This window comes from Protopterus annectens, chromosome 8.part0, assembly GCF_019279795.1.
Source record: "Protopterus annectens isolate FY-2018-M chromosome 8.part0, PAN1.0, whole genome shotgun sequence".
In the NCBI taxonomy this organism is placed as follows: domain Eukaryota; kingdom Metazoa; phylum Chordata; order Ceratodontiformes; family Protopteridae; genus Protopterus; species Protopterus annectens.
This window is the reverse complement of record NC_056741.1, coordinates 762,035,847-762,049,370: the sequence shown is the minus strand read 5'-3', so window position 1 is coordinate 762,049,370 and position 13,524 is coordinate 762,035,847. Positions and strand designations below refer to the sequence as shown.

Genomic DNA, 13,524 nt, shown 5'->3' with positions numbered 1-13,524 from the left:
CCTGAGGACTGTTTTCAGCCATGTCCCCAGGGCATTAAGGTAACAGTACAGTTACTCATGATACAAAATATAAAAATGCACAGTTAACATACAAATTAGCAGTCTCGTTCAGTGTGTAAACATATTAAAAAGAAAAAAAAAACACTTTTCAACACATCAAAGAAGTGCTGCTTTTTTGCTTTTCCTCTTCTAGCTTTTCATTAAGATTTCTCTTTCTGAGCTATTACTGCCTTCATTTAAAATGTAAAGGGTAGAAAAGTAGGCCATATTGTACTGTACTTAAAAGAAATCTAGATTGCATGAGGGCCAACAGCATCAAAGAACACAAGGTGTGAATAAAGAAACATTTGATTAAGAAATCATAACTGAGTTTTAGCACGTTTCATGGCAAGAGCCTTCCTTTTTCTGTTAAGGCTCACTGTTCTAAGGCTGTGGCTTCTTCTGCTGCTTTTTTCTAGGGTTTGAATACTAACCATATCCTTGAGGGTAGATATCTGGACTTCTGTCCATACCTTTACCAAGCAGTATCAGTTGGATATGATATCTAGGGCCATTTTTCATGGGTTTGTAGAGAGCTCTGCTGGTCCATCCTCCTCCCTCTCTTTTTCCTGAGCTTTTGCACTCGTCCTTTTGTAAAGCATACTGCAGCAGTGAAATGGAAGGATATTAGTACAGTTGGATACGATCTTACCATAACATTAGATGCCCTTCTCTTCACTGTTGCAGTATTCACTCCGTCACCCCCCCCCCTGGCCATTTGTTACTCTGGATGTCTGTGTCACCATCTCATTCTTAGGCTAGCGCTCTACTGGGGCTGTCAGTTCTGAGGACAGTACATCTGGACATCATCTTTATGCTCTAAGGCATGTGTGGGGAGCATACATGTGATGTATGGCATACCCTTAGCAACTTGTAGGCTTTGGTATATTGGCCAGATGTCGGGCATCCTATGGCAGGGGATTCTATTGTAAGGAATACTACAACAATGGAGAGAAGGACAGCTACTGTTATTGTAAGATTTTACACAACTGTACTTTCCTCCTAAAATATGTTCCCCATACTATGTAAGCTGCCACACTCAGAGAATTTATTTAGTGTAGAGTAGTTGCAAAGTATTATTTTTCAACTTTTTGTGATGAAAGGTAAACATATAGTCTCCCTTACCTCTTCTATAATAGAGAACAAATTTAATTTTTAATCAAGTATCATATGTGATATGAAAATCCCTGAATCAGCTTTGTGTGCTATGACATACCATTTGACACCACTGCACCCTCCACTGGAGACCAAAAAGGAACAGTTTTATACAAATAGGACCTTCTTAAACTTTTAAAAAATGGAAATATGTTGGGAGTAATTCTGCTTATCAGAATTTTTAGCAGGTGTCTTATCTTGCTAATATGCATTTTACACATATTTGCTCTGTTGGACCACTGAAGAATAGTAGAGGCAGTAGTTGTCTGTAATTAACCAAAGGTCTACTGTATTGCTTCCCCTGCAATTCAGGGTATGTGGACTATAATGGCCTTTGCCAAAGGTAAAAGATTCACTGTGAATAGAAAGGCCATTATTCATTCAGATATTTTTGCATGATCTGTCAGTCTTGACTGTATGTAATTATTTTAGCAACTTAAAACATTATCTAAATAATTGACTGATTTTATTATGGAGAAAGAGTGATGTCATCCAGAGATTAAAATATAAAGGAACCCAAATAACGCCCTATGGAACTCCACCTTTCAGGAGTCTAGGTTTCTCCATCACAATATTTAAACTGCATCTTCAGCTCCTGTTAGTAAACCAGTTCATGGTCTTGTCAAGGTAAAGTCAACATTTTAAGTGGCAGTGCTAACCAGGATTAACTGTATCCAGAGTTCTCCTGTTGTTATAGGCATTTCTCCATCAATTTTACTGGACTACTTAGAAGGCTAATATGGCTATGGGAACAACAACAATTTTTGGCTCTTGACTCATTGTACACTGGGATTCGCCTTGTCCTTCAGATGAAGAAAGACCAACAATGTACCAAAATTAGACAGTCTAAATTTTACAGGTTCCAGTTCATTTTTAGATATTAAATCTAGTCACACTGCTTTAGGTGGTAGTCTGAATGCCAGGACTCCTTGTTTGTAGTCATTTTATCAGATATTAGGAAAGCTGTAGAGAGATTAAAATGCGAGTACACATACCAGTCTTTAAATGACTAGCAAACTTCCTAGAACATTGCCAACTAGAAGACCTTAGCAAGGCATTTCTGTGGAGAAACATGGACTTCTGAATTTAGCTGAATGATGGGGAAAAGTCTTGCACAAACACATGTGGAAATAAGTATTTAGCACGTAGTACTGGTAACAGCAGTCACAGATTGAAACCACTCATTACTGTCACTGTGAAGAAAGATGCATGTTTATAGCATGTCTGAAGACTTAGTACAATGTTAACTCATCAGAGCTACTGAAACACATAGGTCTAACTTTGTGTTACATTTGGATTTATTTAATTTATAGTGCTGGTATGTCTCAGGCAGTTCCTCTGCAGACTGTGGTAGCCCAATATTTGCAAAGCATCATGTGTAAAGTTATCCCAGAGAGGCTAGTTTTGATTCACTGATGTTTATCTAGGTGTTTGTCACAGTTTAGTGAATAGGTAACATTAAGAACATGATCATCTCACAGAAAATTTAGTCAGGAAGAAGCAGCCAAGTGTGCATATTCAGCACTTATTTCACCAATGCAGACCATAATAAGTTTAGTATTAAAATGTGTGCAGTTCAGTAAAATAAATTGGTCAGCTCAATATCTGGGAGTTGGTAGCAGTACACTATTGATTTAATTACAGCATACAGTAACACAGATTTTTCTCACTTAGACTGTGCACTATATTACTATGTTCCTTCTGTCCCTTGAAATTATTTTCATAATGTTTCCTGCTCTTTCTCTTGTTATATCTCCTGAACTTCATAATTTGCCACCAGTGAAAATAGCAGTGTAGGCAACAGCACTATTCCAGACAAAACCAAAATAGTATTTAACAGCAGACAAATGTGCGAAGCAAACCAATGAGCAGTGGCAGAAGACCACCTTACTAATTTTTCATAATCGAGACGCATAGTGTTTCCTTTCAAGCTGTCAATATGTTGGTGGTGGACTCGATTGCAAGCTACACAATAAGCAGTCTCAAATAATTTCAAAAGTTTAGTCCAATGGAATAGAGACAGTATATCCATTTGTGCTGTGAGTGACACGAATTCTAGAAGACTCATTCCTCTCTTAGGGTTGACTGGGGGGATAGGATGAAGTAGCCAGTGTCCATCCCTCCTATGCCATGGGGTGAGGAGGCAAGGCAGCTATGCTTCTGAGACCACTAGTGGAGAACAAGAGCCTCACAGGACATGAGGAGGCAGTCACAAAGTACTGACATTTTAGTAGCTATTTCCACAACTAGAGACTTTGATAAGCCTGTGCCAAAGCGACAGCTCCCAGGGTCCACACTTAGTGCTCCTGCCTGAATACCTTGTTCCCTGGGCCTAAGCACTGTGTACTGTGGAGTTAGACTTCCCAAGGAGTAATGAAGCCCATTCAGGGAAGGGTCACAGTCATTTGGACCTGGCAAGAAGTTATTCGGGGATTCAAGAATGGGTGTGCATGGAAGCTAGGGAGAACAGTTTTGAGTTTGTGTTGGGGGTATGGAGGGGTCAGGTGGAATGTAAAAAAATACTTTCAAGAGTTGACTGAAACTACAGTGAGCATAGAGAGAGAAAGCCCTGACTATGACCCAGGCAACCATAGGTTTGCTTACTGGCTCGGGTGCCTCATAGAGCTGGCCAAGGAGGATAGGAGTGAGCAGATATTGGCAGCTCATCCCTCCTGGAGGAAGAGGAGTAGTTCTGACTCATCACTTGGCTGACTTCTAGTGGGAGCAGTAGGTATTGTAACTATAGAGCACAAGCCTGTGACATGACTCTGTAGTTATGTACATAGTCAAATGAACATGCAGAGGTGTACTCCCTGTGGGCAGGGATTGGCTGCTCTTCAGGACCAGCAAGTAGATTGTCTACCTGCCACCCACCTCTTGCCGTTTAGGAATAAATGGGTTAGCTGGGCTACCTGGGCATGTATGAATTAGGGCCTTAGCGCTCTCATCTAGCACGGGGATGCCGGTCTCTTGTACAACAGATTGAATGGCCCTATTGTGAGCAGGTGTAGGAGCCATTGAGCCATTCGTGGAAGGTGTGGAGGAGTTGGTTGGAGCTCTGCTTGACATTTATCATTTACTAAGCCACCAAAACAGGGTCATTTGGTTTTGTTTGTGCTTACTATGTATTTTTCAATAAATAGTGATAATATAAAGTGATTATCTAAACTTAAAGGATGGCACCTTCTGATCCAACTTCCACTTGTGGAGTTGCATATTATTATTATTTTTTTTTTTAAATAGTAGAAGTGGTATCCATGGCCCAGGGAATAGAAGAACTTCAGTATCTTGTGAGTGCGAGTCCTGGATAGCAAGACTAAATATGCAAAAATGGGTATTTGTAGATACTTTTTTCTGATGTATGGTCATTTCTGAGTTAGTATGTGTAACTACTGGGTTGTGAGGTTACATGGAGTTTGTCCCTCTGTACAAAATAAATTTGAAAGAAAGCACCAATTGACAGCATTCAGTGAACTTTTAGGTTCATTCATTGTTGTTTAAATTATTCCATGGTTCACAACTGCAGCTCTTGTAGCTGTCACACAGACCTATCATTACATATATTTGTGTTGTATCCAAAGTCCATGAACACATTCACAAAAGTCATTTCACACTTAGAGTTTTAACCCCAGATTCATCGCACAGATTTGTAAGCAGTGGACCGTGTATCACTGCACACTTTTGTAGGCTTTGAGCACCAAGGCAGTGCATGCATTTGTGGGCTTTGAATCCAGAGTCATTGTTCAGATTTGTGAGCTTTCAACCCTATGTCATTATACACATTAAACTGTGGATCCACACGTTCATTACATATGTTGAGCTTTGTGACAGCCTTGCTTAGTCCTGGTCCATGCTCTTGTCTGTTTGTATCGCAATTGAAAGTATTTGGCAGTCCAAAATTTCTTGAATTTCTTCTGGCAAATTCATGCCCAGTATTCTCAATTACTAGAGTTCTGTCCCTGTGTGCATGCATCAGTTCCAAGCTACTTAGCAGGTCTTCCATAATAGTTCATAGGTTCATGATCTGGCACTAAGCTTAAGGCCAGAGAGATATTAAAGCTTAGCTAATTTACCTGGGCATTAATGGGAATATGCTTGTTTCCCTTGTATAAATGAGTATCGCTGCAAACTTCTGGTATGAATTTACAAGTTGCCCATCCAGTCATCGAGACTTGTTTGAAAATAGTTGAGGGGTTGCTGGGTTTGATATCTAAGGGGATTCTCTTCCAAACCTGTCATGCATTAGGTCAGAAACTGATCGTAGCTGCAGGCAGTATTAATTCAGTGATGGATGCGAAGGTCTTTTAGCATGGGTATTTACTTAGGATTGTTGGTTCTATCACAGTATAAGAGGTTGAATCAGCATTTTGTATGACCTGGAGTAGAAGACGAAAGCTTTTAACATGTTCAGGGTAGCTTAGATTGACTAAGCCAGAGATGTTTTTGATTAAGAATCTTTTTTTTTTCTCTAACTTGAGTAAGGTATTTAGATAGGTGTAGTCCAAAGGGAACATTATATCAAGACGGTTCTGATCAGGGAAGAACAGAGTAGGATCAAAACTTCTTTGGATGCATTTGATGGATCATGATATATAAGCTGTACAGGGTAGAAGGACTTTCTCGTCATGACAGACTCTTGCTTTGGTTGATGAAGCTTCCACAAAATTTGAACACTTTGCTTAAGTTTTAAACAGAACGTATGCCACAGCTTTTTAAGCATTAGTAGTTTTGTCTGGAAACTGAGTACTTCCCCCCTTAATGTGCTTACATGTACATGCACAGTTCTGCTTGTGCATGTACATAATGTGCCAGATGTGCATTTCTGCATGTACTTCCTCTTAATGTGCCAAATATCCTGTGGGTTGGAAAGGAAAGTGATAGTTGGCTTCTAATTCAGTCTAATAAATCTTTTTTAGTCCATCATTTTGAGGGAAAACAGAACTACTGTACATCTGGCCCCTATCAATAGAGTGATTAGAACAGCAAACTTGCTTGCAGTGTGTTATTTCATATTCCTTCATTGTCTTAATCTCCTTTTTAACACTAAACACTACTGATGTTGTGGAACTAGACAGAGATGAGCCATCAAGAGCTAGACTGTAGAACCAGTTAAGAATGATTAGTACATACAAAGAAACACACACACACACACACACACACACACACACACACACACACACACACACACACACACACACACACACACACACACACACACACTCTGCATGTTTTGTTTGGCATTGAAGGCAGAAACTGATTTTTTTCTGAAATGTATAGGACTGTATTTAATAACAGACTGATTTGTTTTACAGAGTTGTGTCATCAACTGGCATTCAGGGTTCAATGTCTCCCCTAAAATCATCCAAGGTTCCAGTAGTGAGTTCTCCCACTGCAAAAAGAATAAATAGAAGCCCAACATCTGCAAACTCTAACTTCAAAAGGTATGTATTTTTTCCTGTGTAATGCATTTTCCTTTTTTTTTTTGGGGGGGGGGGGGTACAATACACAATTGTCTGTATTAAGTTAAATGACCCTTGTACCCTTTATTAGCCAGTAAAAACTCTGCCTAGCAATCCACCCTGCCCCTGTAAGAGTGCTTATAATGGGAACAAATGTCTGTAAACAGTAGGACTTGTATCCTTCAAATGAGGTATTTGCCAGGGCTTTGAGGTAAAAATGGGAAAAGGCATTCCTGTAGCTTAGAACTGGTACTGTAAGTTAAAAAAAAAAAAAAATGAACACTAAGTGTTACATCGCAGGAAACAGCCAGGTCAGTTAATGTTGTCAGGCACCTGTTTGTGACTTGAACTTTGCTGTGATACAGCAGAGGCATCTTTGCAGCTTCACATGTTTGGTGTGAGCAAGTGATGCGGTTGTTTCTGTCCCATAAAGTAATCATGGGGAAACATGCATCATCCTCTCTGATAGGATTTGGAACATTTTAGAAATTACATGGTACCAATTCAAAAAGATAGATGTAGTATGGTCTGTGCAGTCATAAAATAACATACTATGAAGGTAGTATTTTTATAATGCTAGATTATCAGCAGTGCAATTTCTTTTTGGTTTGAATAGCACTGTGCCTGAAGTTTTGAAGTAGCTATTTTCATAAGGTTAAAATTAATGTTTACATTTCTGGAGTAGCTGTTTTTAGGTTAAGTTTAATGTACTTCTGAAAGTTTTTGTTATGCTTTGATTACATTTTTAAACATTTTTGTTAATTGTAAAGCAGTTAAATTATGTTCCATACATTCATTGGATAGCAACCATTTCTTGCAACTGATGGATACAAATCTTTTTTTTTTTTTTTTGTTCTTGTAGTTTTCCTATTCACCATCAAATGCAAAAATATTGTTTTAGGCAACAAAGTTTACCCCACTTGCCTGTTAAATCTTTGTGTTCACATCTTCATCTTGTATTGCACATAGACCTATTGATGTCTGCAAAAACAGTTGAGTTGGTTAAACTGCTTGGGCCTGCAAAATATCTCGTCCTCCCAGAGGTTGTGCAGTTTAGGGGTTATCATGCATATGGAGTAGGGGATGGAGGTGCAGTAGTGGGGTTGTTCCTCATTTAAAATCAATGTTCAAATTAATTTAGTCTGTTAACTATGTTTTATGAGAGAGAGTTGGCATTATTTCAACATTTTCTGTTGTGTGTTTGTACTTTTTAGGATTTTAAAGTCAGTCTAATGTGTTTTTAAAGTGTATTTTTCATTCTGTTGTTCTGACTGGGAAAGTTGAACACCAGTACAGCCTGGGAGATTTTGGGAGGGTGTATTTTTGATTTTAGCTACATCCCCCACCTCCATATGTAGTGTGCCCAGAAAGGCTGAAGTGTATGTATGCTCTTCCTCCTGTACAGTCTAAGGTGCTGCCAGTGTCAGACCTAGGTGTTGCACATACCATTCAGGATGTGCAGTCTAGCTATCAAAAGCACAGTTCCATCTCTGCCAATATCTTGCCTTTTGATATAGTGGATGCAAAAGTGAACTCCAGTTATTAGTACTGTAATCAAGAGCAAAATCCCTGTGTCATTAGAGTAACTCATTCTTTTTGCCTTTGTAAGTTCTCTCCATATTCGATTTATCCATAAATGTCAAACACTTCAGGGGTAGCAGATGTTTCACTCAGCTCGTATCCATCACTCTGGGCAAAGCCAAAGTTAGGACACTGCAACCAACTCAAGGATGCAGATTTTGGGAGCCAGTGCTAAATTCTTACTATGGTTTTCAGAATTTTTACCCTGCAGGCATTCTTTAGAAATAGTTCTTCTGTCTTGTATTGTAACACATTTATCAATTTTCACAATTTATTGTGCAGCTCCGGTGGCGTAGAGTGATTGAAGCCTTGACTATGACTTAGGCATCCTGGTTTCGATTAGCTGCTCAGGCGACTGATGGAGTAGCAAGTGAAGGATGGGCATTACTATCCCAGGGTGAGTGGCCAAGTCTGTTGGTGCTGACAGTGTCAATCTCTACTGGAGGCTAGGGATGGCACACAGTTGATGTTCCTATAAGGGGGGTTAAAGGGTGGAGATAAGGCTGAAATGCTGCAGTGGTAGGGCGATACACCACATGTCTTCATTGCATGCCTGTCCCCAGGCTAATACATGTATCCACACAATGGAGGGAGGAACAGTACAAGTGGATAAGGTACAAGTTTAAAAAAAAAAAGGGCAAATGCACAGATGAACCAAGCCTCTGTGACCGATCCCAGCACACACCCACACACACACACACACACGCACACACTGGATTAAGTCCAGAGGAATGGAGGCCAACCACCGAAAAGACCCAGCATGGACAGGTAAAGGTGTTTCAGGCCAGTAATAATGAAGTGCAGTGGGTGAGAGGGAGGCAAAAAATTTCAACAATTAATTTATCCTGGCTCTGCTTGCTGTTTTTTCATGCCACCCAGTGGTTTCCAATAAGTGGTTATGCATGCAAAAGATTTTGTCGGTTGAAGAGACACTGCAAATGAGTTGCATCTTTAAGTCGAGTAGCTCTGGTTTTACTTGCTCTTAAAGGACTGATTTGGGGTCACAGTAACTCAGCCTACCATTAAGTTTGTTTTTTCTTCCTTCGCCAATCTCCACACATGTTCTAATGTTGGATTATTCATATTGTTAAGTTGGATTATGTGGTGTAGGTTCTCACAAAATTTAAGATACCTTGACTCAGAAGAAACATACTTCACATTACTATTGGATAGTTAGGATCACTGTTATTGATGTTTAAGGCTTTTACTCCGTTCATTCTACTAGGGACATAATTTTGATGAAGACAGTAGTCAAATAGTACTGAAACAAATAGGAGGTATGGTAGCCTATTCCACACCAGTTCAAAGGGTATTCTTGTACCCTTCTCCTAGGAAAAGACAGAATACTGGTAGACTCCATGAACAGGCGTATGTCTCTGGCACACAAATGGTAACTGAGCAGGAAGGTATTTCAATGGATAAGAGTTCACTGGATCCTCCTTTTAGTGCATCTGTTTTCAGTGGTGCACAGTGATCAGATCCAAATGATAATCATTGTCACTGCTGCATTAGCTTATGTATCCTGGCAAGGATACAGCAACTGGACAGCTTCCTAAAGCTTTAATTTCATCCACAATTACTCAGCCCTTTTGGAAAGAGCTATATGTACAGCCAAAGTGACTAAAAATATTCAGTACTTTCTTGCTGCTTCATGTGTATGCATCTCTGAGACTCTACAGGAACAGCAGTCAGCATACTAGTTTTTCTGGAATTTGTATATTTGTCATTTGTACTTAGTTTTTATCTAAATTGTAGAGTATATGACTTTAAGAAAACTGGCTTTTAAGGAACATCAGTAGACACTCCTTGATTACTGATGTTTTAGACTAGTACTTGCTTTGTACGAATTCATTGTAAGTTTAAACTCTAGAGCTTTAGTTTACATGAATTTGTAAGCTAATTAGAGTCTTTATCTGAATTTTGTATTTGTACAAAGAGTGTGTTGTACTTTAGATGCTTGTGTACCCTTCAGGACTGCCAACTTTATTTTATTATTTGTGGCAGTTTACTAAAGGGTACAGTTTCTGCAAGTCTTGATTGTGTACTGCTTGTCTGTGTTGGTCTTTGAAAGTTTAGGGAAGGCTAGAGTACTGTTTATATGAACTAAGTGACAACATGCCTTCCAACAGACCCCTCTAGTGTATCCAACTGTCAGTTGGACTTCTTTTCCAGCTTACAGCATGGATACTTTCCCTGGTTCTGCTATTTCTTCCTCCAACATACCTAAAAAGAAAAAGCAGCTAAAACACAAGACCTTGCCTGTTGTACAGGCTCAGACAGTGCCTCAGCCATTAGCAGGCAACTCTGCAGTTGCCATTGTGGTTACTTAGACCACTTGCTGATTTCCTCAAATCCCTCTGCTGTAGCCTATCCGGTCATTATTGACCATGGGTCAGACACATCCGCTTTGGTTATTTCAGTGTCTAATACAGGCACAGGAGAACCATCCAATTTAGGTCCTGGAAACGCCCAGGGAAGGTCTCCCTCACATAGCCAGGGAAAGATAGCGACCCCTTACCCAAGATGTGATGTACCTTTTCCTTCTAAATCTTTATCCAGAAATGTTACTGGGAAAAAGAAACGGAAAATTAATCATTCTGACAGTAAAGACATAATTGCTGTGATAAAACTGATGATGTTACCTTAGCCAGGAGGTTGTTTGAAGGTATTTTGTTTTGGGTGTCAAATGTCTCATCCTATTTATTATTCCTCTGCTCTTGAGGAGGAGGAAAATATTTGTTCAGATTATTCTGATGTTGACAGAGACTGGGTATTTTTACCTTGAGGGGGTCATATAGGTATTGTCACCTTGAGGGGTTCATAAGTACAAGACTCTAATTCAGTAGACAGTGAATCTAAATTGGAAAATTTGCACTTTCTCTCTTTCCACAGTTGTCTCCATGCTTAGTGTTTTTTTCTTGATCAGGTTAATGTTCTCCCTGAACTGGATAGATGTTATGATTTATTAGACCAGGAAGCCCCATATCCTGCACCCCTTTCCTTCTATTTTGATAGCCTTGGAGGATACTTTTAATGCTGCCTGCAATGCTCCTGACTCGTAGCTGTCTGTACCTAAAAAGGCATATATAAAAAGTCTCTCAAGCTAACAAATCTCCTTTTTCTCATCTTAGAATAGACCTAGATCTGGGCTGTATGTGGAAGTTTATGTTTAAATGTGCTAATAGTTCAAGAGAGTTTTCTACTTCCCAATCCCCTGAAAGCAGGTCATACTTGAATCAGATTGTGGATAACTTGCATCAGTTCACTAAACGCATTAAAACTGTGTATGATTATGCTGACACTGTATCTAGGGCTTCTGCTTCAGTCACAATATTAAAAAGTCTTGTCTGGGTATGCAACCAGAAGTTTAGCCCCTGTAGCGGCCCTCTGCAGATTGCAAGGTATCTGAATTTTCCTTGTGTAGTGTCTTTTACCCATTATCAGGAGTTTGTATCTTCCCTTTTGCAAAACCTGGGAGTCTATGTAAATCTGCAAAAGTCCATCCTTCTGCCTCACACAGTTTTGCCTTTCTATGTTGCATTGCAGACACTGTGTCTCAAAAGGCTTTCCTTCCTGAAGAGAAAGTGGATTTGTATCTGGAAATCTTCCTGAACTTTTCCCTCCAGTCTCAAGCTACTGACAGAGTTTCTCAGGATATTATACCTTATGTCATCCATGATTTTCTTGATTCCCTTTGCCAGGTTACATATGAAAAAGATGCAGTGGTACCTAAAAAGTCCGTGGAGCCGACATTCTCATCCTTGGGATTTTCAGATTTCAATCTTCTGACTTCAAGTCAGAACTGTATTAGTGGGGAGGTCAAGTGGTTCAAAATATAGGTCTCCCTTTTTTCGACTGATCCCAACACAATTTGTGCAGACTGATGCCTCAGATTTTGTTTGGTGGCAATTCCAGTAGTAGTGAAAGCGCGATATCTGTGGGACAATTCAGACAGATCAAAGCACTTCAATATTAAAAGGAATGTTGGCACTGATTCATGCCATAAAATCTCTGCATCATCTATGGGTCCCATGTCCCTTACAGATCATGACACAGTACCATTGTCATGTGGTATATACAGGGAAGTACCAAATAATTTCCTCTGTGCCAGCTTACAGTGATTGCTTAGGAGTTAGCTTTTCAGCACTCCTCAAGTCTTAAAGCTTTTTACATACTGTCAGTGCAAAACATATTGGCAGGCAAGCTGAGCTGATCCATGGCACTCCCTAGTGGGTGGAAACTCATGCAGAGGTCTTCCAAGAGTTGACTTAGATGAATTTAACACATCTAACAGATCATTTTGTCTCCTTTCGAAACAAACAAATAAATGCTGTTCCAGAACATCCTGCAAGCAGGCTTGGAAAACAGATGCTCTTTCTTTTCCTCTGGTCAGGGATGTTGCTGTATGCATTTTCCCCCTTTCCAGGGATATGCAGGGTAATTCCAAAGATTCATAAGGATACTCCAAAAATCATTGTGGTGACTGCCTTTTGGTCCAGTCAGAATTGGTTCTTCCTTCTTATGGAATTGGCCAATGGCAGTTACCCCAACTTTCCTCACAGACTGGATCTGCTCTCACAGGACAAGGGGAAGTTTTGATACAACTCAACAGGAAACCACTTCAACTAGCTATCTGGATGATTCAATTTTTAATACGTTTTAGGCACTTGTTTAATGAGGCTGTGCATCAGGTACTGGAGGAGGCAAGACAAGCTGCTAACAGAAAATCATATATTTGCAAGTGGAAGAGGTTTTCTAGTAGGGACCTAAGCAATAACCAAGGGATCCAACAGGGATTTTGTACCACTGGTGCTTGAATATTTGTATGAATTACTATCCTCTTGCCTATCTTATGCTTTCATAATAGTTCATCTTACACACGTCTGTCTACGGATCCCCTCTTTCTTCTCTGTCACAGTCTTTAAAAGGAGTTTTACACCCGAGTCCTCATAGACTGGTTCCTCTTCCCTGAGAATCTCAGTTTTGTACTAGAAAAACTAACCATGTCACCCTTTGAACTTTTGCCTCTCGGGCTGATCTAATGTTCATAAGTTGGAAAGCTGCTCCTCCTCTTCGTCTTCTGACATTTGCAAGAAGAGCAATCTGATTTGCAGTCTCTTGTGATGGGAGAGCCCTGTCTGGTTACTCGTAGAGAGAGAGGCTTACTTTATGCACAGTCCCCTCTTTTATGCACAAGGGTGATGAATAATTTACTTTGCATCAAGCCATCAGTGTCCCTATTTTCTATGCAGATCCTAAAAACAAGAGGGAAGAGATTCTACATACATTA

General features: G+C 39.8%; 1 protein-coding gene across 1 annotated transcript in view; it reads left to right on the top strand.

The window, feature by feature from the left end:
- The window catches only part of CDC14A (cell division cycle 14A), a 1,552,589-nt gene that overhangs the window by 1,451,806 nt on the left and 87,259 nt on the right, over nt 1–13,524 (top strand). Inside the window, exon 17 of the mRNA XM_044080231.1 lies at nt 6,507–6,635. Coding sequence (XP_043936166.1) covers nt 6,507–6,635 — 129 coding nt within the window. The remainder of the gene's footprint in view (nt 1–6,506; nt 6,636–13,524) is intronic.